This window comes from Anas platyrhynchos, chromosome 4 (genome assembly GCF_047663525.1).
Source record: "Anas platyrhynchos isolate ZD024472 breed Pekin duck chromosome 4, IASCAAS_PekinDuck_T2T, whole genome shotgun sequence".
In the NCBI taxonomy this organism is placed as follows: Eukaryota; Metazoa; Chordata; class Aves; order Anseriformes; family Anatidae; genus Anas; species Anas platyrhynchos.
Genome location: NC_092590.1, coordinates 72,097,871 through 72,123,515, shown reverse-complemented (window position 1 = coordinate 72,123,515; position 25,645 = coordinate 72,097,871). Strand labels below are relative to the sequence as shown.

At 40.9% G+C, this 25,645-nt stretch overlaps 1 protein-coding gene across 2 annotated transcripts; it reads left to right on the top strand.

Annotated features, from left to right (window-relative positions):
- Positions 1-486: 486 nt before the first annotated feature.
- Positions 487-20,355, top strand: TACC3 (transforming acidic coiled-coil containing protein 3). Of its 2 annotated transcripts, XM_027455696.3 has the most exons (16): positions 487-613; positions 4,044-4,224; positions 4,370-4,515; positions 6,919-7,962; positions 9,136-9,232; positions 9,680-9,872; positions 10,564-10,616; positions 11,469-11,602; positions 11,691-11,802; positions 12,515-12,667; positions 16,378-16,454; positions 16,535-16,578; positions 17,482-17,642; positions 18,447-18,553; positions 18,764-18,884; positions 20,180-20,355. In XM_027455696.3, the coding sequence occupies exons 2-16, from the start codon at positions 4,045-4,047 to the stop codon at positions 20,246-20,248; spliced, it is 2,691 nt and encodes an 896-aa protein (XP_027311497.3). In that variant the 5' UTR covers positions 487-613; position 4,044; the 3' UTR covers positions 20,249-20,355. The 2 variants fall into 2 exon arrangements, with proteins under 2 accessions (XP_027311497.3, XP_005016202.4); XM_005016145.6 differs by lacking the exons at positions 487-613; positions 4,044-4,224; positions 4,370-4,515 and adding an exon at positions 6,058-6,199.
- The last annotated feature ends 5,290 nt before the right edge of the window (positions 20,356-25,645 follow it).

The following is a 25,645-nucleotide window of genomic DNA, read 5'->3' as shown; positions in this document are numbered from 1 at the left end:
AGCACAGGCAGGCACCTGCCTGAGTCTGTAAATATCTCTATGGGTTTTCAGTGCTTTGCAGGCACCCTCTTAGCTCATTTCCTTCTGCTGCAAGAGGGTTTTGGGTATTAAAACGTTGGTTTTGTAAAATGTCACACCGAAAAGTGGAGTTATTTAGCACAGGATTTACGGACCCGAGTCCCTGCCCCCCAAATACACTTCAGTCCTGTTGGGGCCGATCTTGGGGTGCCAGTAACACCACAAATTTCTCCAGAATAACACTAAACACGGGGTTTTCTCCCCTCAGAACCAGCAGGTGCTTGGCCTAGCGGGAAGCGGGGCTGAGCCATAACAGAGCGCCGCAAACTACAATTCCCAGCATGCCTCACGCGGCAACACCCCCTTCCGCGGCGCCCTATTGGCGCGCCGCCCCTCTATCCCCGCCCCACCTGGCAGCGCGCTTTTCCGATTGGCTAAAGCGTTGTAAATGCCGCTTCCCATTCGCCGGTTGGAGCCGCCGTTGAAATTTGAAATCCTGAGGCGGCGGCGCTGGTGGCTGTGGCGAGGGCGGTTCGTGCCTGCCGGGTCCTGCTGGACGCGCTGAGGGGGCTCGGGCCCGGGTCGCTGCCGGCAGGTAAGGGCTGAGAGGGGCTGGGGGGTTCCTTGGTGTGCTTTGGGGGGCGCTGGGGGGCCCCTTTGTGGTTTTTTGGGGGGTTGGGAGTGTTTTGTGGGGGTCTTGTGAGGGGGTCTGTGGGGTTGGGGCCCAGAGGCAGGGCTCAGGGGGCGGCGAGGGGCTCGGGAAGGGCTTGGGGTCGTCCTTGGGTCTTGGGGGCGGTGTAGGGGGGTCTCTAGGGAGTGGGGGTGAGGGGAGGGGGTACAGGTTCGGCTCTGTGGGACTGGGGTCCCCAGGGGGCTGGGGGGGGGGGGCTCGGTCAACAGAGATGCGCATTTCTGGGTCGCTGAGGCCGCTTTTTGGTCCCCACACGAAGAAGGGGGGGACGAGGGGGCTGGCTGCTGCCCCTCACGGCTGTTCTGGGCTGGGGCTGCTGCGAATTCTCCCTCAAACGGTTTGGGAGTCGAGTGGCCTCTGCGGTCAGAGGCAGGCCACGACTGTGAAGGAGGCTGTTAATGGGAAAAGTCATTGCTGGTGCTGGGCTGAGGTGTTTGTGCTAGTAAGGAAAGACTTTTTGAGGAAAGTCCAAGCGAGCTGGGCCTGTTTAGCCTAGAGAACAGGGTACCGAGAAGGGATCTCATCAATCTCTACAAGTACCTGAGGGGGCCATGTGAAGAGGATGGGGCCAAGCTCTTCTCAGTGGTGGCCAGTGATAGGACAGGGGTTAACAGGTGTAAATTGAACCACAGGAGGCTTCATTGCCATATGAGGGAGAGCTTCTGTATGGTTTGGATGACAGAGCACTGGAACGGGCTGCCCAGAGAGGTTGTGGAGTCTCCTTCTTTGGAGATGCTCAGAACCCGCCTGGATGTGGTCCTGTGCAGCATGTTTTATGTGATCCTGCTTGAGCAAGGGTGGACTAATGATCTCTGGAGGTCCCTTCTAACCTCAACCATTCCGTGAAAAGACAGCTGTCAGCTCTGTGGGGAAACACAGCAGCACGTGCCTTGGGTCACTTAGTGATGTGTGAGCTGCAGTTAACACATGAAAAAACAGCCAAAAATACCAGGTGTGAATGTTGGTTGTAATGTGTTACTCCGTCTGGGGTGAGTGCTCGGCATCGTAGCTGCTGGAGGGCATCAAAAGAATAAATAAGTAGGAAAAAATTGCTTTTGCTTTGCATGTTCAGTGCAGGCATTTGAGACCACACTGGTGTATTGGGTGTTGTGCCCTGCGACTGGTAGAAAATAACAGGTAGCTGCTAGGAAGCCCTCAATTTATAAATTGGATTCACTTGGTGTCACCAGACTTATGTTCTCAAATACAGAATGGAAGGCTGCTGGTTGTACGTAGATAAATATTCTTCAGAAACATGAAGCAGTTTCATTTTGGGATCTTTGAGTGGCCATAGTGGGGGAAAACTTGTCTTTCACAACCCCTGCTTGCATGAATTGGCTACTGATCACCTCAAACAACGATGTCATTTTTTTTTTACTTAAATTCTGCATTTATTTAAAATATTTGACTTCTAGATTTAATATCTAAAAGTCTGGACAAAAATACGCACGTGTATATGGGGTCAATTTGTTAGCCATTTTAGTGATCTGAATCTGGTGCATGTGTAGCTGAATAACAAGCCTGAAGTCTCCAGGTGAGCATCCCATGCTTGTGGAGCTTGTTTTAAAAGTGCTGCCAACTTCATCACATCTTAGGCTTTGTTTCTAAACTAATTGATTGCACAAAATACCTAAAGATTTGTTGATCTGTTGTCCCAATTTTAGCTTGCCCTGAAGTGCTTTATTTCAAGTTCTACAGGTTAATGTAAAAAATATTTTATGTGTAAAATAACTTGGGCTAAAGTATGAGTGTGATGAAAGCTAAAGAAGGAACGAAGAAATAGCAAATAGAGGTGTACTTGGCATTGCTTCCATATCTGTTGTTTGCATTCTATTGCTGATTAACACCCTGCTGTTGTCAGTCTCTCAGACAAAGCAGCTGAGGTCACTGGAGAGTAGGAAGCAGACTTTCCCATAAAGATTATTGTAAGAGTGGGGAGATGAATATTCAAATTTCCATATTTAAGTCTCTGCATATAAGGGCAATGAGATTGAAAATGTGACAAAGCTTTCAGCGTGAGTGTTCTTGTTACCTCTTTAGGAAAATTAAAATGATCATTTGGAGTCTCCCTCTGCTAATTTTGTTGACTGCATGATGGAGGATGGAAAAAGAAGCTGATGGTCAGCTGTTTGTTCAAATCAAGCTTTTGAGACAACTTGGAATGGTTATCCAGTGCAGAAAGCCAACGTCTCTGCTTGATGATCCTGGTTATCTTGCATAAGTGCTGTCTGATGCCTTCTAATTTCAATTCTTATGAAAGAAATCACTTTGTCAGGGGCCTGGCAGATAGCTGTGCTTCTCAAGAGCTGAGCTATCCTTGGTGGACAATGGGTATGCTTAGATCTTGCTTAAAATGCCTCTTGTGCTCTGGTCCTTTTTGGTTGTTTCTGTTTGCTCAGTAGCACCACTGAGCATTGTTGCTTTAACGTTTAAAAACAGAGGAGACTCCAATGGGAATTAGAAGTAGACTGAGTTCAAGTACATAGAACATGTTGGCTTGCCTGGGATACTTGAAGTGTTCTTTTTGTATTTCTAACTTATTTTCATCTTTGATCTTAGATGTGGAAATTTTAGTTTCAAGTCTTTCACATTTGAAATATTAGTAAAATTAGACAAGCCTGTATGGTCTAGTGAAGCTTTGTGCATGTCTCAAAAGCAATATTTCATAAATATCTATTTATTACTTTTTTTTTTTTTAGATTTACATACTAGTAATGTCTATACAACAAAGGATTCTTAAGTATATGTGCTTCACAAAAGCAGCATGTGTTCAGACAGTGCTGGAAAAAGCTGAATAATTGTATTCAGGACTCTGATCCTAAACACACCCTAACTAAACACATTTGTGTTTTGCTGATATACAATGTAGAAATGAGACCATGTGAATAAAATAGAGGAATGATTGTCATCTGCCTCTTGCAAAAGCTGTAATTTTGCTTAGCTGGATGCCCTATTACAAGAGACGTGACTGCATGTCACTGCTGGTTTTAAGGGGCTGAGAATGAAGAAACTTGCAAATGATAGAGCTCCTTCTAAAGTATGGGCAGCTTAATTAGTAGGGTAGTATGTTAACTGGAAAGCATAATATTAGCAATTAACTGCCTAGACCACTAGCAAAAGCAGAGGGGCTGGACAAATGCCGCATTTAGATGCTTTCATAGTCTCGAGGTACCTTTTCATGTCAGGATTTTGAATGCTTTTAAGGCTGCTTTTGAAGCTTTTTTTTTTTTTTTGCTAGCCAGTGTCAGGCTTCCAACTTCAGTTATCTGAAAGTGCATCTGGCTGACCACACCCTCTCATTCATGCAGTGATGTTGTATGTGTTGATATCCTAGAATGAGTCTGCAGATTTTAAATGCAGAAAATGGAGAAAATGGAGAAAACATCAGTGATGATCTAACAGCGGAAGACTGTGGCTTTTGCTTCGCACCACCGGAACCTACAGGGAGACCTTCCATTCTGCGCCTGTCCCAGAAAGAAAACTTGCCACCAAAAAGCGTGGCAAAAGCTATGAAGGTAGAGTTTTGCTTTCATATTGATTGTTCTTCTTCCTCCTATGATCAACACTACTAAATGCGTATGCTGTTTGGAGCTTGAAGATGTTCTGGTGTTCATGTTCTTTTTTTCCTTCCCTCTGCTCACCCCTGTCCCTTTCTTAAAGGTAACCTTTCAAACTCCTCTAAGAGATCCTCAAACTCGAAAAATCTTGAGTCCTACCATGACGGACAAACTTGAGTCTACTTTCACACTTGATGATTGCAGTGAAGCCTTTCAGGATGATCTTTTATCTGCACCTGTCAGTATTGAGTAAGTAGAGTATTCACTGCTAGCAGCATTAGCAATGGGGGACATCTGCAAGCTAATTTTCCCCTTTTTAAACCTGTATATTTAAACTGTAATATAATATTTTGTAACGAGATGGAAACAGCAAAAATTAATGCTGACTTGATACACAAACTTCTTTCAAAGATAACTGTTACTACTTTTAAGAAAGCCTTCTCGTGGTTTGTAATATTGAATATTGAACTAGATTTTTAATTCCTTTAGTAACTGATTTCCTACAGATGACTATAATAAGATATATTTCTTAGTGTATATACTAGTAAGCATAAATAATTTAAGAGAAAAGCACTTTAGGCAGAGAATGTGAAACTGCTTCCTACAGTCAGGTTTTCATGCGAGGCTATGACTATTCTGAAGTTAATCAAGCCTTAAAACTTCATCTTTATGTTAGGTACTGCTTTATCTCTTTAGGCTTTCTCCTTAGGATACGTTTTCTGGAGGGTTAGCTTGAATTGCCACCTTGAGCCAGTGAGTGTTAAGATTAAAGGAAATCTAATAACACAGGGAATATCATGTCAATTCCAAGTAAGAACAGTCTAGCAGCCTGGGTTTTAAGGAGCCTGGTGGCACCTGTCTAGAGAAGAGCACAAGGTCTGCAGTGTTACAGTTTAGGGTTTTGTAACCTCTCCTTTACTACAAGTGTTGTTATAATGGTATAATGATAAAATATCTAAATAGGCAAGCCTCAATGCATATTTTTCTTACTGAATTTTTTCAGCCCCTTGTTAAACTTCTGCAAATATCTGGTGTCTACAGTGCCCAGTGACAAGAAGTCTCAGATCTTAACTTTTGTCTTCTGTGAGGAAGTATATCCTTTTGTCTTCAGCTACCCTATAGTATTCATTTGATCCCAATTCTTGTGTTTGGGACTGGGAGAAGGGAGAAAGATTGAATGCTTACATGTTCATTAAACATTTAGGTTTGCTTCAGCTGTTAATTTATACGTAAACTCCAGTTCAGAAAAGTACATCTGAACAAACCACCTCAATTTTTAAGTAACTTAATTGTGTTTATGCCTCAAACTTACTGCTTAAATGATGATTTGGTACATACATGGCTCAGTTCAGTTAAAAAGGCTAGCACCAAACTGTCTCTAGGGGGATGAGTGTGTGTCAAGATACCACTTTGGCTGTGCGTATCTTTTCTACATTTAAAATATAAGAATCTGCTTGCAGCAAAAAAGCTAAAGGAGTGGGTCTTGCTGAAAGAGGTCACTTTTGACTAGTTTCTGAATAAATTAGGCAAAGTTTCAAGCAGGTGACTTGCTCTGGGCTGGCATTTATTAGGTTAAGCACTGAAGGAGAATGGGAGGGGCCTGAGCAGTTGAACAAGTCTGGGGCTGAACTATCGAAGGGAAGAGGCACTCCAACCCGGTGAGAAGAACTTCCTGAACTCTATCTCCTGCCTTTGCTTTCAGGCTTATCAAAGTGCTATTTTTACTGACAGGCTTTTAATCATGTCCTGCTCTACAGCAGATATGAATGGCACATAGAAATAGCTGCTTTGAGCAGGGACAAAACAATGGGAGGAAATCCTGTTTCAGGAAGTAATGGCTTAACTCCCTGTAGTCTGAGGCAAAGCCTCAGAAGTTAAGTCAAGTTTGGGGAACTAACGTGGAGAGCAATGACTTGTAGACTACCCACCAGTAGTGAGTACATAAACTCATTCTTTAACCTGTTTCTTCTGCTGGAGAGTCTTATGTTTTATGTACTGGAGAAGTATTTGCTTGTATACTGCTTTGCTCTTCAGCTCTTGTGTTGTGTTGAGTTCAGAGTGCCTGAAATGTAGGTTCTGTTTTGACATATAGGCCTGTGCAGATGATATCCTGGTGGATACTTGCACTGGGGGGAGGGGGGGAAATCTGTTGGTGACCAGACAGAGCATTGACTAGAATGGGAGAACCTGAATCATAATTTAGTTTAGTCTGTCTTGTGACTCGGTCATGACTCATGGATGAAATTACACAAAAATGCACAACTTGTTGTGCCTTTCCTCAGACTCCTTGTTGTTAATAACTTCCTAAACAACGTGTATTTCACACTGCTTAGTGACAGGGAAATGTCTGTAAGGTCATCAGAGGTGACTGGCATAAGGCAGCTGTGTGTAGAACTGGTGGCTTAAGAATACTGAGTACCTTCAAAGATTGATTTTTCATGTAGCTTGTGTGTGCTAGCTCGTGATTTCAGACTACTTAGGTAGCATCTGGATTTTTGCTTTTAGGGTATTCTTTTGCTATCAGCTGCTCTCATTATACCACCAATTTTTATTATCTGAAGAAAGCTACTTAAGCAAATAGCATTTCACATCATATTTAAAGAGATCTAAAAAATGGCTATATCATGTGTGATTTGACCTTTTTTAATGCAGCACGAGTCTTCAAAAGGCTGAAGCTGAAGCAAGTAATACAGAGATAAATACGCAAATGCCAGAGAAAGTCAGTGCTGCTCCTTTCCCAGATGATGAGATGCCAGTGAAGAGCCGAGGTTCCTACAATATTGATTTTGATAACTTAAATGACATCAATCCCTTTCAGAGTTCAATGCAGCTTCAGAACTCTCCTGGAAATCTGCAAAAATCTCCTGTAAGAGTATCTAGCAGCTCTGGGAAAACTTCTGAAAAAAGTAGTAATTCTCTTCCACTGGATAGTACAGCTTCTTCACCTATAGCAAGTACTGAGCACCCAAGTGAAGAGGAGAATACTCTTTTTGCTGGAAAAGAATCTGTTTTGACAGAGTTGGAGTCTAACAAACCCAAACTGTCCCCAAAACAAGCTATCAGTGACTCTGTGCAGGAGTCAACTTCCACAGAAGTAAACCAAGCTGGTAAATCTGGCAATCTGGGTCCTAGTAGCTCTGATGCAACTGATTCTTCTAAAACTGGGGAATCAAAGCTTCAGAATGTTTCAGTAGCAGAAAAAGCTTCTGCAGAAGAGTTGAAGCCTCTGGAAGAACCTGCTGTCTCTAAAAGGGAACCCTCAGAAAAGCCTGGTGTCCCCAAAGCCGGACCAGTAAAACTGGAATTTGACTTTGATAATACCAGTGCTAGAAAACCACCGCCGAAGAAACTAGGTAAAAGGCCTGGTATTAAACCACCTTCCAAAAAAATTCCGACTACCAAAACAAAGCCAGAGAATACTGAAGTGCAAAATAAAAGTAATGTGGAAGATGAAATTCCTGTTCCAAAAGCATCTTATAAGTTTGACTGGGACAAACTTGATGATCCAAACTTCAATCCCTTTGGAGGAGGCTCTAAAATTTCCACCTCACCCAAGTGCTCTGAACCTAGCTCTCAGAAAGCTGAACTGCAGGAGGAGCTGGATCACACCTCACCAAGAAAGGAGCCTCTTCCAGTGGAGCAGGATAACAGACCAATTACTGGTGAAATTCTTGAGAAAAAAGAACCCAGAAGCCCGTAAGTAAATCTGTATAACTGAAAGTAGAAGGGCCTTGAACTCATGTGAGGAAAAAGTAGTTAGATGGTATCTATCTAATAATAATTAGGCTCCTACACCTCCTTGACTTTCTTCCTCCAAGGCTGGCTTGCTTATATTGCACATGGTAACCTTTAACACAACATGTTGCAGCAGCTAAGATTTCATTGGAGAAACCATGGCTAGCTCTTGGCAAAAGGTATCTTTAAATTTGGAGGAAGGGAAGGGGGCAGACTTACATGGGAAGAGCATTAATGCCTTGGTCAAGTAGCTCTTTACCTACTCCAAGATTAAAGTAAAGTGTGAAATATCAGGTAACTACTATCTTTCAGGAAACAGGTAAGTAGGCAGTGTTGCATATCAGGTACTACATGGAAGAACTAGGCAGTTCTGTTCTATACTTAGTGTCTTGGCTGAACTCAGAGGTGCTGTTTCTGCCTTGCATTTTCTTGGTATCTGAATGCCGTCTCCCATAAAAATGCTGGTCAGGAAAGTTCTATTTTTTTGGCACCAGAAGAAGCAAGCTTCTCCTATTTGGGAATGGGAGATGATGTGTTGCCTTTTCTTGGAAGTGTAACTATTAAAATGTCAGTATTACAATAGGCAGCCAGGAACAAACCTGAAGGAGACTGCCAGGAGATGCTGATTTAACAGAAATGTTTGCTCTCCCAGTGTACTGTAATCAGCTACTATTTACCAAAGGGGAAAGTTATGCTGTCAGCATTAACTGAAGTATTGGACCTCTCTAATGAAGTTCTATGGCTTACACCAAGACTCACAGTGTTATTTTGGTGGAAAGAGCAGCCTGCCTGTAATTCTGCTCTTAATTAAACAAAAGCCTATCTTTAGTTTAAAAATGTTGGGCTGCTCAAATGGAAATGAGAAGGGTGTTGAGTGAACAGGAACAAGTAATACTGTTGTGATTTTTCTGCTTCCCACATAGCACTGCTTCTGGTGGAGGTAGAGCTTTGTCATTTAAGTTGTGACCAGGCAAGACAGAGAATTTACATCCTCATCTTCCTTGAAGCTTCCTGTACTTTGCAGTAGAAGCGCTCAAATAAGCTTATTTATTCAGTGCTTCAGTATATCTCATAGATAAAATTCAGAACTGTCTGTGACTGGGATTTTGACTTCTCCCTCTTCTTCCCACCAAGGGAGATTGGCAAACAGAATGTGGTAGAAGACAAGCCAAGAATGCAAGAAACACCAGGAGTTCAAGGAGAAGCTGAACTTCCAGAAGCACCGGCAATGGTAAGGTATAGAAAAGATAGCCAGCTTTTACCAAGTTGTTCCTTGGAACAAAGTTCTTTGCAACTTAACCTTGTCAGACCCATGTTTGATAATTTATCCAAGAAATAGTTTTTTTTAATGAAGCTTCAGCAGTTCTAGAGTAAATGAAAACTGTGTCGACTTGTCTTTTGAAGGTAACATCAGAGACAGACAATTGGTGCCTTGGTGTGTGGTATCATTTTTGATCAGAAGTTGCATACGAGGACAAACACAAGGGTGTGGATTCTTAAAAAGTGACTCCTGTACTTAGTGTTGGTACTGTTTAGTGTCCCAGTCTGAATTACTGAAGCTTATTATCCTGGTTGCACAGCTAATTTGTGCCAAACCAATTTGATTATTATTGTGACTTTCATATTGCATTTAAATTGTTGTTTTAAACAATAAAAAGGATTGTTTTTTTCTTTTCAGGAGAAGCAAATAAACCCATCTAAAGTGTCTCCAGCTAATACCCCATCTCAAGATAATTTAGTTTCTGCTGACAGTGGGAAAAGGTCAATGTCTGCAGAAGAAACTAAACCTAGCTCACACAAAACCGAAATAACAGCAGATGAGCAGACAGCAAGCACTGAAGCTGAAGAGTTCTTCAGACCATCAGCAGAAGGTAAGGATACTCCTTCACAGTAAAATTGAAAGATATTATTATAGTAACTTCTGTGCATGTATTTCTCTTCAATTTTAGTACTGATTTTAGCTTTTATTATCTTCCATTTCCTTCTTCTGGAAGGATTGTTGGGGGGGAAAAAAAGCCCAACACAATAACTAGCAGGGTGGGAAATGTACCTGAGCTTACTTCTAACTTTTTCTGTATTAATAGGTTAAGCTAAATTGAAATAGCTGGCTATCAGCCATCAGCTGCCTGTGAAGATGAAACTTGGGCTTGTGTAGAAATAATTTATTTGGGGCTTCAGTGGCAGCTTTTCTTTTTTTAAGAAGAAAACCTCTGCCCTTAAAATCACTTCTGGTATTAAGGGGTTTTTAAAGGGAGAACACTGGAGCTATACAACTACCTGTAATTGTGAGTCTTGAGGGTAACTGCAAGCCCTCAGCACTGCTTGAATAGTTGCTGCTTATTGCTATATGGATGGTCATTCATCCATTTTAGAACCCTTTGCCTGATTTTCATTTTATTTCTTTTTGAGATAAAAGTACAATATCTTTTAGTAGATGGAAAATGAGCTCGTGAGATAGGAGCACAAACTTATTGACCGTATACACCAGCATAGCTGTAGATGCTTCACTGTGAGATAGCAATGAAGATGCAATATTATCATATCATATCACTTCTTTTCCAGTTCTAGGAATGGGCAATGAAATAGACTATCTGGAGCAGTTTGGAACTTCATCAGTAAGTATTGTATTGAAATGCTTTGTTTGCCTCCCTGGCTGGGTGAAAAGGAAGCCATCAAGCCTTAAATGTTTTTGTGAAGTAACTTGACTTTGAACTTGCTTACAGAAATACAGGTTTATTTCATAGGAATGTGTCTATAAGGCATGGTGAGGAGGAGGGAATGAGGTTATAAACAATTCTGCAAAGAATCAGGTGTCCTATGCTTCCGGTTTGCAGAGTTTGCCATTTTTCTTACAGTGGTGAAGTTCAGATGGATGACATTTCCCCTCTCTGCCAAAATGGCAAGAACAGCATGCTTTGAAAGTGCAGGATCATTGTTTTGAAAAGATTTTTTAAGCCCTTCTGTTTCATGGGCTGTTTCAGGAAATGTTTCAGGAAATCTGACTCTGAATTGGCTATGTCATGTTTCAATCAGTTCAGCTCAGTTGTTTTTTTTTCTCCCGCTTTGGGCTGGAGTGGGAGTGGCTTTGAGTATAGAGTGAATATACTGAAATTAAACTTGTTTTTTAGTCATACTGTGTTTGTCCTTATTTTTATGTGAGCAAAAACAAAAGACAAGACTGCGCATTCAGTTTACAGTACCATCTTTCAGTGTCTTTTCTGGTTTTGAATAGTTAGTAAAAGTTTGTCCTTTTGGCTCTATCTGTGAGCAGAGGACTGTTCACTTGATGTTACATAAGGACTTCAGAACTCGGTGCCCACAAGCTTATGTATTTTTCTCCTGAGAACAATACTCTGGCCACAGAAGAATAGGCTCACCCTCTTTCCAGAGGGTTATTTGTGTGGGGGTTTGCGTGTGTGTTATTCTGTGAAGCAGCAAATCTACCAGTTTATGCCTCTTCCCCTCAGTTCAAAGAGTCTGCTTTGAGGAAACAATCTCTGTATTTGAAGTTTGACCCTCTGCTGAGAGACAGTCCAAGAAAACCAATTTTTGGCACTTTTGAGACAAGTACAAGTATCATGGCTGTTCCACCACAGTATGGGTAGGTACTGATTTAATCTAGACTATAGTATGTGGTGGTGTAAGGAAAGGCAGCACTGGAATATTATGTTGTGTTTGTTTGTTTTTAGCCCTGTTTCTGATCTAAGCAAACTGCTTGAGGAAGCTGAAAAGCCTGCTGTGAGTCTTCAAAATGAAGAGAAACCAAAAGGACTAGATCTTCTAGGAACATTTACAACTTCTGTAAGGATGTCTGGAGTGATACTGGGTTTAATGTCTTTATTTTGGGGAAGCGATCAGCCAGAATCTGGAGTTAAGACTTACACAGCTTTTAAAGATTGCAGAATATTTGAGGCTTATCTTAATTGTTGTCCTAGAAAGGTTGGTTAACTACTCATATCAAAGCTGAACTTTTGGATGGACTTAATTTTCTTGTATTACAAATCTTTTTTGTGGAAACTGATGGCATTGCACATGGTCCAGGAGAATTTGAACTGTTTTTAAAAACTGCTTTAATCAAGCAATCTTTTTTCATACAGCTGAAGCCACAAAAATAAGACAAACTTCTATTTTAATTGCAGTGCTGAGATGAAAAGCACTTTTGATTAAACTTGATGCCATACAGTGTAAGCTTCAGAGCAATGAACACCCTTATATGAACAGATCTGCACATAGTAACTCATCCTGAAAAGGTGTTCTATTTACTCATAGGGAATAGTGTGGTGTCATAACCATCAGAAACACAGCAGATAATTGGAGGGTAGCACTCTGTTACACCTCAGATACCGATGTAGCTTTATAAAATACCTACAAGATAAGAAAGCCATGGTAATTAAGTTATGGAGGTATTTGGGGGGCTTCTTATTGGGATATATTCATTTACACTGATCTATCAACAGTTAATGATTGCATAAAAAATTCAGAATCACTTAACTCAGCTTTTATCTCCTCACAGGACACAGATTCCTTAATCCCAGACTCTTTCACTAGTGACATTTCTCCACTCAATTCTGCTGCTTCCACAGATGCTGCGGTGGATGCTATTATAGATGTACTAAAATATAGCCAAAAAGACATGGATGCAGCTGTTGAACTGGTTAAAAGAGAGGTATGGTGACACTTGACTCCGCATAGCCTTGAAAATCATTTTTGTTTAGATTCTGTTGTAGAGTTCCACGCTTGACAATTCTATCAGTCATACTTGACATAAACATCTCATCCCCAAAAGCTTGTTGCGTTCTTGATAGGAACAATAGGAGTAGAACTCTGAAGAGCTGATATCTAAGGAAATACGTCAAACTTAACTTTTAGTTGGGTTCTGCCTTAGAACCGATCCATATTAAAAAGCATTCTTGATCAGATTTGGGGCTTGATACCAGTTACCAAAATATTTTTTAAACTACCCAGGAAATACCTATTCTTACCAGTGGGAAGGAGGGGTTGCGTTTTATATAACTATTCCAGTAAAGCAAGATAAATCTGTAATGTCAATTCGGTGTGGTGATAACTTTTTTTTTGTGGAATAGGGAGGCATGTCAGTATGTCCAGCAACTAAAATAAATGCTGGGGAGATCCAGAGCTCCCTCTGGACTAACATTAGTTGGGAGGTGCAGAAAGAGTCAGTGGAATTTTAAACATTGACTCACAGAGTGGCTGAGGTTGGAAGGGCCCTCTGGAGGCTGTGTGGTCTGACCCCTGCTAAGGCAGGGCCACCCAGAGCAGGTGGCGCAGGACTATGTCCGGGTGGCTTTTGAAGCCCTCCAAGGAGGGGAGCTCCACAACCTCTCCAGGCAACCTGCATGGTAAAAAAAATAAAATAAATGTTTCCTGATGTTTGGGGGGAACCTTTCGTGTTCTAGTTTCTGCCTGTTGCCTCTTGTCCTGTCACTGGGCACTACTGAAAAGAGCCTGGCTCGGTCTTCTTTGCACCTTCCCTTCAGGTATTTACAGACATGGATGAAATCCCCCTGAACTCCTTTTTCCATGCTGAACAGTCTCAGCTCTCCTTGTAGGATAGGTGCTCCAGACCTTTCACTATCTTGGTGGACCTCTGGACTCTTTCCAGTGCTGGGGGACCCAGAACTAGACCCAGCACTCCAGGTGCAGCCTCACCAGTGCTGAGTTAGAGAAGGACTGCAAGAGGAAGGATTGCCTCTCTTTCCCTGCTGCTGATACTTTGCCTGATGCATCCAAGAATAGTTAGCCTTCTTAAGAGCAAGGGCATGTTGCTGGTTCATGTTCAAATTGGTGTCCACCAGGATTCCTAGATCCTTTTCTGCAAAGCCGCCTTCTAGTTGGGTGCCTCCCAGCATGTGTTGGTGCCATTTGTTCCTCCTGAGGTGCAGGACTTTGTACGTCTCTAGTGTGTTGAGGTCCTTCTAGATGACAGCATGACCCTCTGGTGAATGGGTCACTCCCTTTTGCCTCATCTGTGAATTCATTGAGGGTGTGCTCTACCCCCAGTCATCCAGATTGTTAATGAAAATGGTAAACAGGACTGGACCAAGTATTGATGCCTGAGGTACTTCCCTCATGATCTGTAACTAAATCACTACAGAAATTGCTTTTGAAATCCCACCTTCTCCCTGATGCTGAAAGAATAGTGTATTCATTCACTTTAAAAAATCACAGAATCACAGAATCTCTAGGTTGGAAGAGACCTCAAGATCATCGAGTCCAACCTCTAACCTAACACTAACAGTACCCACTAAACCATATCCCTAAGTTCTACATCTAAACGTCTTTTGAAGACTTCCAGGGATGGTGACTCCACCACCTCCCTGGGCAGCCCGTTCCAGTGCCTAACAACCCTTTCAGTAAAGAAATTCTTCCTAACATCTAACCTAAAACTCCCCTGGCATAACTTTAGCCCATTCCCCCTCGTCCTGTCACCAGGCACATGGGAGAACAGGCCAACCCCCACCTCGCTACAGCCTCCTTTAATGTACTTATACAGAGCAATAAGGTCACCCCTGAGCCTCCTCTTCTCTAGGCTGAACAAGCCCAGCTCCTTCAGCCGCTCCTCATAGGACTTGTTCTCCAGGCCCCTCACCAGCTTCGTCGCCCTTCTTTGGACCCGCTCAAGCACCTCGATGTCCTTCTTGTAGCGAGGGGCCCAAAACTGAACACAGTACTCGAAATCTGGATACTTAAAAAATTATAGCTTTTGGATTATGTGAATTCATGAATACTGAATATTGTAAGAGCAGGACTGAAGCACCAGTTCTCATAAAGCTAGTTTTCACTTCAAAAATAACTTCAGAAGAAAAGAGCATTCTAAATTCTAAGTGAACAATATCACAACCAGTAAATGCCCTTAGTGAAGGTGTAAAGCAGCAATAGGCTGCAGGTCAGTTCTTTTCTTTCCCTTTTATACTCTAAAAATACTACCTTTTCTGGGAGTAACTTTTACCCAGTATGTTGTCTAACACATGAAATGGGTGGCTCTGGCAGGGGTCAGCTCTTAGTGCGCTGATCTGAAACAAAGAAGTTATAAGCTTTGCTCCCTGTTCTTCTAATATTTTGAACATAATTATTTGAAGTGAGATGTTAGAGCACCATTTTAAACATGGAGAAATAGTTGCAGCAAGGCAGGTGTGACTGTTATACCAGCTATTTGGGCTCTTAAAAATGGATAGAAGTGCTCGGGTTTCCTGTATTAACCTGAAAGCAAGATGGATCGAATTTAAGATTTTTTTGTGAAACACCTCAAGCTGAGATGAGAAGGAGGGAAAATGTATTTTCCTCCTGAGCAAATATAACGTTTCATGAAAGCATGCTTTCTTGTCTGCTGAACCATTTCAGATGAGTTTGCTAATGAAAGCTTCTATCTCAACATGCTTCTGCTGTTTCAACACTTATTTCTAGCTTAACTATTATTGATGCCTTCTGCAAGCATACCTCTTGAGTTGAAATGTTCAGATTCTCCTTATGTTATATTCTTTTTCACTCCTGACTCACTTCCTGCCATCTGAAATACTACAGTACACTTAAAATGCATTTACTCTTAAAACTGCTTAAACAAACAAAAAACAGTATACTGCAATGTACCATGCAACTCTGAAAGGAAGACAGCAATAATTAAGTGCACTTACCTTTTTCTGTTCAAATTTCACAGCTGTTTTTGGGCCTTGTTCGATGTTCAAGGCCTCCCACACTGTGCAGTCAACTTATCAACATTATGGCTATTAATAGAAATTCCAGGACAAAACTGAATTCATGGGGTTTGCACAAACTATTTAGTATTAAGCAGTAAAAGCACTCTTTGCTGTTACTGTGAGCTCTGCTTTAATTAAACTGATGTGAAATAGTTCTATTTATTTTTAAGATGACTGAGGTGTCTTAAATTTGGAAACATGTTAGGGAGGGAGTTGAGTATTGAATAAAGATGACTCCAAACATCAAATTAATCTTGACCAGCGTAGTCTTTCAGTATTTACTGTCTGTCTTGTGTTATGATCAGTAGATGTGTGACTGACTTTTTATGATTTGTAAATAAAAAGGGAATATATGTCACCTGAGAGCATTACTGGCCAATGAGCAATGAGCTATGTGTAGGATGGATAAGAGCAGGCAAGTGGTGGACTTGCCAGCTGAGAGAATTTGGTAACACTGGGAATTGTGCAGTTTGAGTTCTAGTTTTCACGTACATCTTACTTGACTCAAATTTGTAAATAAATGTTTCACTTTGAACCTGTTAGGCAGTTAGAGTTTGAAATGGGGAAAATTAAGTATAACTAAGCTATCCTTTGGACCATTCCTAGTATCAAATCTTGTATCACTTCATGTGAAAGAGACATGTTTACTTTTCCCTGAAAGGTTCAAGAGAAAGAGTTGGAGACTCTCGAATGGAAAAAGAAGTATGAAAAGCTTCATATGGAATACAAGGAAATGGGGTAAGTATCTCTTCTATGCCAGCTTATTTACTGCAGCTGCTTCTTCCATCTCATAGTCTAACTTTCTTTTCTTTTTATAGAAAAATAGTTGCTGAGTTTGAAGGTACAATAACCCAAATGATGGGTAAGTTCTGAATTTGCATTTGAAATTATTCTGGGGGCTGTGTTTAGCCTAAGGTTGCCAATTGAACTGTTTCACTTCTGATGTCATTAATGTTTCAAGTGCTTTGAGGGTGAATAAGGTTTCAGACAAGGTACTTAGAGGGTAACATTTCAATGAATATTCATATAGACATGGCTGTGTGTTGATTTAGTAGACAATAATGACATTGGGAGGCAAGCATGAGCACGTCTAACATCCTCTGACACTCCAGTGGACTGTGAACTACCAGTTCATTAAAACTGGCAGATCCAGATGTCTGCAGCTTGCTTAACGGTTTATTATCTGGCCTTAATTAAGCGATGGGATGTCAGTAGGGGATCTTGCTGGACTGATCTGCCCTCTTCTTCCATCAAGTTTGTCTTCCTAACTTTGAAGCACATTAAGTTCTTGTTACATAGGTACGTTGTTCTAGCTGAGAAGTGAATTAGCCAAATCTGTGCCTTGCTTAAACGTAGTTCTTTAAGGAAACTGAAGAGCATGCTAGTTTTTTTTGTATGTATGCTTTTTTTAAAAAGTAAGCCTGTGGGAAATGTAGCTCAGGTGTGCTAGCAAGAAGTTGTCCTGGAAAGGTTTGCCAGGCTAGTTTGTCTTGTTATCCCAGTCTTCTCCAGTTACTCGACTATTGTGATAATCACAATCTTTAATAGCCTTGGGGTTAGTACAAGAGAACATGTAGCAAACTAAGAGAATACTACTACTTTACTAAAAGTAAAGACACAGCCTCCTTTTTGGAAGAGACATTATGCTATGAAAACATCTTTTCATAGTGTTATCTGGTGGGTTACTTGTCTGTATTATGGATCTAGCTTTATACTAATTCAATAACTATCATTAATGTAACCCTGTTACCTCCAATTTCTTTAGAGGATGCTCAGAAGCAAAAGGAGCTTTCAAAGAAAGAAATGCAGAGGATGGCGGAAGAGAAGCAACAAGTTATTTCAGATCTGAATTCTATGGAGAAATCTTTTTCTGAACTCTTTAAGAGATTTGAAAAACAGAAAGAAGTGCTGGAGGGTTACCATAAAGTAAGATGCTATAATGCAAATAATACTCTTCCAAGATAAATAAGACTTCCTTTCCTCTTAGAGAAGATCATAAGTTATGCATTTCTAGAGCAGCCATTAATTCTCTAGTAGAGGCACAGCCTGTAAAACAAGTCTGCTTTAAAGATTTAAAAATGTTCATTATATTTAGTGGCTGGCTTAAAGTATGATAATGATCTTTCTGTTAGAAGCCAAAGGCTTTTCAAACAAAAATGAGCTTTTTCTTATTGTATGTATATTGGTTTTTCTGTTAATTATGAGGAACAAATCTATTGTAGCAACTTGTTGCATAAGGACAGCTTGTTTTCCCCTACGTAGCATTGAATGGGTACTGAAGAGGATTTTCTATTACAAGTCAAAATGATATATTTACTGAATGTTCTCTAGCTTAAACTGGTGAAGTCAAACATACTCAGACTAGAAGAATGAAGCTAATGATGATCATAAGCTATGGTTTCTTATACAAAATGCTTAGACTTATTCAGCAGAAACCTATGCAGGACTTCATCTTGCATTCTTTCCATCTCTCTGCCCTGCTTTCCAAAGCCCTTTCCTTAGCACAGAGTTAAAGCATCACCTGGAGACAGTGATTTGCCAAAGTCAGGAGTTGGAATTAGTAGGGAGACTTGGCGCTTATTTCATAGCTTGTGTTACTTGGCAATTTTTCCTCTTACTCTGATTGGTAAATACTGTCACTTTGGTGTAGTTAAGTTGCTGACTTGTGCAAAGTCTTTCCATTTTACCTACTAGTACATAAAAAGCCAACTAAACTTCTTCCTGGGGCAGAATGAAGAGGCTTTGAAAAAATATGCTGAAGAATACCTGGCTAGAATTAAGAGAGAGGAACAGAGATATCAGGCACTAAAGGCACATGCTGAAGAAAAGCTGCATCAGTAAGTACCATGCCAAGAAGCCAAGTACTAAGAGTGAAATATGCAGTTTTCCCCAGTTGCTGTTAAATGGGGTTTGCTTATGCCAAAACCTGGCTTAAAGTAGTGATTTTGAGGGGTTGATCTTCAAAGAATGAGAATCTAGTGTGATTCTATGAACAGTCATACTGCTGTTTGAAGGTGATAGAAACATCCATTTTGCTTCAATTCCAGAGCAAATGAGGAAATTGCCCAAGTACGAAGCAAAGCTAAATCGGAGACTGCAGCGCTCCAAGCCAGCCTCCGCAAAGAACAAATGAGGATCCAGTCTTTAGAGAGGAGCCTTGAACAAAAGGTTAGTCAAAAGGCTGTGACTGAGTCTTTCTAATCTATTGCCTTAGACAAGCTGAAGAAATACCTTGCACCACTACTAGAAATAGTCCTAATAACTGCTGTTTTAGGTGACTGCTGTCCAGGTAGGTGTTGGGAAATAAGTACTGAAATTGAGTCTTGACATAATTGATGTGTGCCTTATCTGTATATAGATTTTTTTTTCTTGGATCAAAAGGGCTTGTTCCCATAGATGGGTCACAGAAATGACCAATCGAGGCTGCTGTCTCAGGATGCTCTCTAAGCTACTGAAGGAGTTAGTGTTTTGAAACTTAAACACATCCAAGAGCAGAATCTGGAAATGATCTTGAATAACTGCCTGATTCAGCTTGTTTGTAGACACATGATTTGTAAGCCATTAGCACTAGTCAAGCTGTTTTGTATTGGCTGAACTCTTTCAATATTGTTCAGGCCCTTAATCTTTATGAAACACTGTGATCAAATATACTTCATGGAGGAAGTCTTGAAATGCTTTGTACAGCCACATCAGTCTCCTTTGTTAGAACAAATAAATAGAAATATTTCTGAGGGTTGAAACATATTGCTGGAAGTGCATGCTCTTAGTTCTACTGCATCATGGTTGTACTTTTGCCAATGCTGAAGACTCAAAAACAGATAATTCTGATGCATTCCTGCTGTTACGAAAAAATATCCTGTATTTATGTCTTCACGGTTATGGCTAAGGTTTGAATAAATGAGGAAACAGTAGACCTATAACTAGAACGATGAAATGAGTCATTTAGCACAGAAGTATTTTTTTCCTGTTTCAGATTTGATTTTTCTTGTATTTTATGTTAGGAACTCTTATTAAAATGGTTTAACCACTCAAGCAATTAACACAAGCTGGAAACTACTACCACATGTTGGTAAAAGTACCGAAGCATCATGCCATGGAGATGTCTGTCTTGTGAAGTTTAAAATCCAAACCATTGCTATCATCTTGAATTTCAGTATACCTAACAAAATGACCTTGAGTCTGAAAAGTCTAAGTTTACCAAAATTTTTAGAAACAAATTGATCTATGGAAATCTGTTGAAGTAGAGGAACTATAGCTAATTCTGCTTCACTTCCTGGGGATCTTACGGGGATCTACATGAGATCTACAAAGTAGACTGTCCCTTTTGAGTAAATTTCTGTAAGTCACTAGCATATAAACGGACTTTCTATTCCATGTTGGGAAATGTGGCTTATTGTGACTCAGCTTGCTACCTGTAGCATACCTTACATGTACCCGTAACTCTTCTTTTTTTTCTTTAACAGACTAAAGAAAACGATGAACTAACAAAAATCTGTGATGACTTGATTTTGAAGATGGAAAAAAATGCATAGCTTAATTGTTCTTGTAAATATTTCTAGTTTTTCTGACTTCCTGTCCCATGTGTTCATTCAGTCTTTTAATTATGTATTGGGGGAAAAAATAAAACTTCTGATTTGCACTCCTCTTGTATATTATTATCTCTTGTTGGAAATGTCAGTTTACTGATATGTTTATAAATACTGAAGTTCAATTTTCTCTTCTGGTATGTATCAATATATTGCCTACTTTCACATATGTCAGTGGAAGGAAAAACTAATCGTCTTACCCTCAGTCTCTTCCCTGTGTGAGAACACCAAGATTCTGTGATATCCTGGCTGCTGATGAAGGTCAGCATTAAGGACATGTCTATCTTGCGCTTCCTGCTGTGTCATTTCAGTCAAAACTTTATGAAGTTAGAGGATTGTAGTTTTAAGCAGACTAGGTGTCACATCCTGTCAATGGTGACTTATGTTCCTTCTTTATAAGTGACAGTTGTGAATCTTGAGAAGACTTGATAGCTGTTTGCAGTAAACCAGGCCAATTACTGACCTTGAAAGTGAATACTGAGCAGAATATTGTATAGGAGTGTTTTGTACTTTATTTCCAAGCAGGGCTTGGCGGTGGGGGGAAGAAGGTTTGGGATATTTTTTTCACTTAGTGATGTAAAAAAAAACCTCAGAACTTCAGCTTTTCTTTATTAAAAGAAAAATATAAACCTGAGCTGAAGTGATTTGTTTTCAGATGAGCTAAGATGCCAAGGGACTGGAAAACAGGACAGACTTGCTTGCTACTCTACTGCCGTAATATTTTTCAAGTCATTAGTCTGATGCTATTGACTTTCCAGTCAGCCATCCAGAGCTCTATGCCACTCTTACAGAAAGGCTTTGAGGAATGTAGTAGGCTGCAGGTCACAGGTCATAATGAAATCAGTTTTAATTAGGACAGAAGTAGATACGTCAGATAAGTTATTACCTAACAGACCTTCTACAGGATTGTCTCATTGTGTAAGCTATAGTTTTTCGTTTAATATTACTGGGAGGTCATTCCCTCACTTGCCTAACTAGTAGCTGCATTTTTCTCTCAGAAGGGTTGTTGCTGCCGGGTGTGCTTGTGGCTGTACTTGGAGCTCTTCCCGTATTTGTTAAGGGTAGTTTGCTTGGGGCAGGAGGAAAAATGACTAACAGTACTTAAATCATGGAATCTGGGGTATACTCTGGCTAGGTAGCTACTTGTCATTATTGGTATGTTTACAGGAAGCTGTATGTAGCTAGAATACTTGAGACCTGTTCCACTCTAGGGTTAATTAACACTTCAAAGCTCATGGTGCGTTGAGTTTTCTTTCACTTTATAGTTTCAGAACTAACCTGGGAATGTCAATGTGAAGTCAGTAGCAATGATATTGAATGCCCGCTTCCTGCAGAAATTGCTTTGCTAGATTTTTTTCTTTAATCTATAGCTCAGGAAGTGCTACATGGAGGCAGAGAAGAAATCATTCACAGAACAGACTGTACAAAAACAAAGCCTTGCTATATCAACTTTAGATAACAGGGATTACTCCAAGCTGTGTCTTGGAGTGTCCCTTTGTAATAGACTTAAACAGAACTGAGAAACTTGGTGCCTGTTGAATATGAACTTCTGCTCATATTTTAATTATGGAGACTAATTTCTCTTGAAGTTCTCAGTGAATACTGAGGCTGCAGGTTGATGTTAAGATAAGATTAAGCGTGCAGCCACAAAGTGTAGTCCTTTTCTCTCTGGTGTTGGATCATCTCTGTGGTGTGCTGGCCCGGATGGACTAACTGGCCAAGGTGAAAGGGTGTCTGATTAGAAGAAACTGGTTTGCAGGGGATCGATGTGCTGTGAAGGTTCACTTTTTACATCTAGTACAAAAAGGGATAAAAAACAAAAAAGGCAGGTCACTTTGGCAGAGTAACTGACTACCTTAATGCAAAACTGAACTTGAACTAATAACTCTACAAACTCATTAGAAATAAACTTGCAATGGCAAATCTTCCCACAAGATGTAGCTGCTGCTCTTCCAAATGTTGGCTGTAAATGGCAGGGCTGTGTGTCAGCACACTGCAGAAGTGGAGATAGTCCCTGACTAGTGCTTAATACTAACAAGGCAATTGTTCTAGTAGGTTCCTGTTGGGAGGGATGAAGAGCTGCAAAGTGATGTATGCCAACAGACTGTATATACATAGTGATAACACTACATGAAACTTCAGTGCTACAGCTATCAAAGTAGTAATCATACCACCAATTAATATAATCAAGTTCTTCAGAGTTGGCTGGGTGACGGGGTCTCTGTTGCTAGTTTTGCCCTTCTGCTCTATGGATGTGGGATGGGGGAGTTGTAGGCATTTTGTGTGTGCCTTTAGGCAGCTGCTGCACAAGGGAGTACTGGCACCCTCCTCACCTTCCTTCGTTCCGTCAGGGTGAAATGTCCATGGATGGCTTTGGGTGAACTGCATAAGCAGACAGTCTCTGATCCAGTATCTCGGCAGATAAAGGGAGGAGAGCTGTGAAGTGGAGGAAGGAGAGGAGCCTCTCAGCTTGCTTGTTCCCTTGCTTGAATATAAGGGCATTGCAGACACCTTAGTCCCCAGTCTCCTGACTGAGGTGGATGCAGATCAAGTCCAGTAAGAGAGCAGCACACCAGATACAATTCTCATTTGGTCTCTTATCACATGTATCATCAAGAATCACATCTCATGTGGCTGTTTATTGCCTATTGATATTGAATAATGGAAACTGCACTTCAGTAAGATGTTGAGAGACAGCACACCACAGTCCTACTGCAATCTGTGACTACTGTGCTGTGAAATCTGCCTGAGGCTCTTCTATTTGCTGGTTGTCTCCCTCTGTACAAGATAACTACGTGGCAATCATCACTCAGAGATGGCTATGAATACCTGTGCACTGAGGAGGATGAGTGGGCAGTATTTGAATGTGTGAGTTACCAAAGCTTATCGCTTGAGTATTCCTTAACTTCCAGCCTGGATGACTACATTTTGCTTGTCAAGTTTGTGCATGGCTTTTTTTCCCTTTTGCTTCTTTGTATGGTCTGCTTTGACCTTTGCATTTTAATCAGCTCAGAAGGGATAACTTATTTTTCTCTACAGGTGCAGTATATATCTTCAATTTACACTCACAGTCTGTGAGAAAGTCTAATGTTTCATAATTTCTAGTTGAAGAGCATTTAAGTGTCACCTTCCTTATTTCAAAGCATCATTCTTTTTTTTAACTATTATTCCTCTAGTGCTGGACAGTCCCCATCAGAAGAATTCATTTTTACAGCATGCAATATAGGAGGCTGGTTGCACAGTACTGAAGCTGTGTGTTCCAGTTGGATGAGATTAGAGTGCACTACCCTCAGATATGCATCAAGCTGGTTGGTTTATCTTATTGCTATTTACTAGTAGCAAGCAGATAATAGGGAAATAGCTTACTGCCTGGTGCTTCTGTGCTCGCTTGTTTTTCTTTATTCATACTAAAATAACATTTATATAAATGCAAGTAATTGCTAGGTGCTGCACAATCAGTGTGATAGTTCTTGCTCCAGACAGCCAGTTTCTGGTTCAAGTATACAGGATGAGATATTTTTATTTCAAAGTTGATTAGAGTGGATCAAAGGTACTGAATCTGTTGTGAGAGCTAACTGCACTCCTGTATTTATAGTAAGGTCTTTCAGGGGACTGGGCTTTTAACACCTTTTCATGATGTTTCCCGGGTTCTTCATATTACTCAAGTCTTAAGGGTGTGCAGCTGCCCTTGGACTCTTCTCAGCTGTGCTACTGTGCAGGCAATCTGTGTTGATGTTAGTCAGACTGTGATGGGACTCCTTTTTCTGTTAGGTTTTCAAAGCAAATGTAACTGCTTAGCCTTGTCTAGCATATCCAAAGTCACCTTTCCAGCCATGTCAGCTCCTGTTCCATTATAACCTGATTTCAGGGGAACACTGTTCATGGTCCAAGCACAGACTACCCGGACTCACATCTAGTTAGAGACATAGGTTCTGAAGTCATGGCTCAAACCCTGCTGCATTTAATACATATCTCCAGACTCATTCCAGAATTGAAAGGTTGCATTCTGACTTTCTAGTCCTTTTTGCACTGCTCTGGTTTAAAGAAATGCCATAGTGTAACATGAGAGAGTTTCAGGAGAGTCGTCTCAGTGTGAAACTTGAACCGTGCAGGGCTGAATCTGTTGCTGTGACTTCAGATGGACACTTCAATGTACCAGCTTCACTTCTAAGGCTGAAACTGGTTACTCCAAAGCAGATGTAATTCACTTCTGTCCCACATTTAAAAACACAAACCAAACACTGTAATTTGCACAGAAGAAAGCCAGACAAATAATGGGACATCTGTGTTTTCCTCATTTTGGAGCAAGAATTTGCTACCTGAACCACTAAACAATATTTTAAAGTAGAAAATAGAAATTAACACTCTTTTTCCACCAGAAAACAGATTCAGAAAGCTTTTAGCTTCAGCATGCTGTATTTGGCTGAATGAGGAGCTCAGCCTTGTCAGAAGTCATTCGATCATGGCACAACTGATCCTTCTTTGGCTTTGAAAGATTCCTGTGATTTTTTTTTTTTTTTGAGCTTGTAAAATGGATTGGTCACAGCATTTACTTCCTTAGATGTCTTTTCCTTTCCTGTATGCCTAGTTAGTACTGGCAAACTAAATGCTGCACAGGAGTGAAGGAATTCCTGTGAGTTTCTTCCTACTTTTAATGATACGAGTGTCAGTAAAACTAACAGCAGTTTACATCAGGTATTTGCTTTTCAGCACTTGTCAGGCTTTTGCCAGTGATGTCTTACTCCCTGAACATCTCGGTGGCCATTTGCAGACTGGGATCATAACTGTCAGACTCTAGATTTATTTTTTTTTTTGAGTCTGCTGGGTGAGAGTTTCCCAGTGGTGAAATCCTGCTGGCTTTAAGAGGGCTGTGGTGTAACTTTATCTGTCTTCTGGAGTCCTTCCTGACTCTTGGTGTGCTAGAGAGGAGAAGCCAGGCTGTGAGACTGGCTCCTGGCTGGTGTCACCTGCCAGAGCGCTGATGGAGCTGGAGCCCAGCTTGTGTATGATCCCAGTGTCCCAGAAGCAGCTGTGATAGTTTGATGGAGCAAACATGGGTTGCAACAGAGCACCAAGTGTGCTCATGTGTCATGTACCTTGTTAGACATAAGAAAAGAGCTGCTTGGGACATAAATCTGGTGAATCTTCCTCCCTGCATCTCTTTAAATTCCTTGGACTTACAGTGCAAGACTGGGGGGGAAAGGTCTTCGAGCCCTTCCACTACTGTGTTGCTCTAGTCCCAGATCTAGTGGCTCTTGTGCAACACCAGGGTGGAATTCAGATGCTTGTGGAAGAAATGTGGTAGGATGGCATGGAGCTGTCTAATGAACCATTCAATGCTTT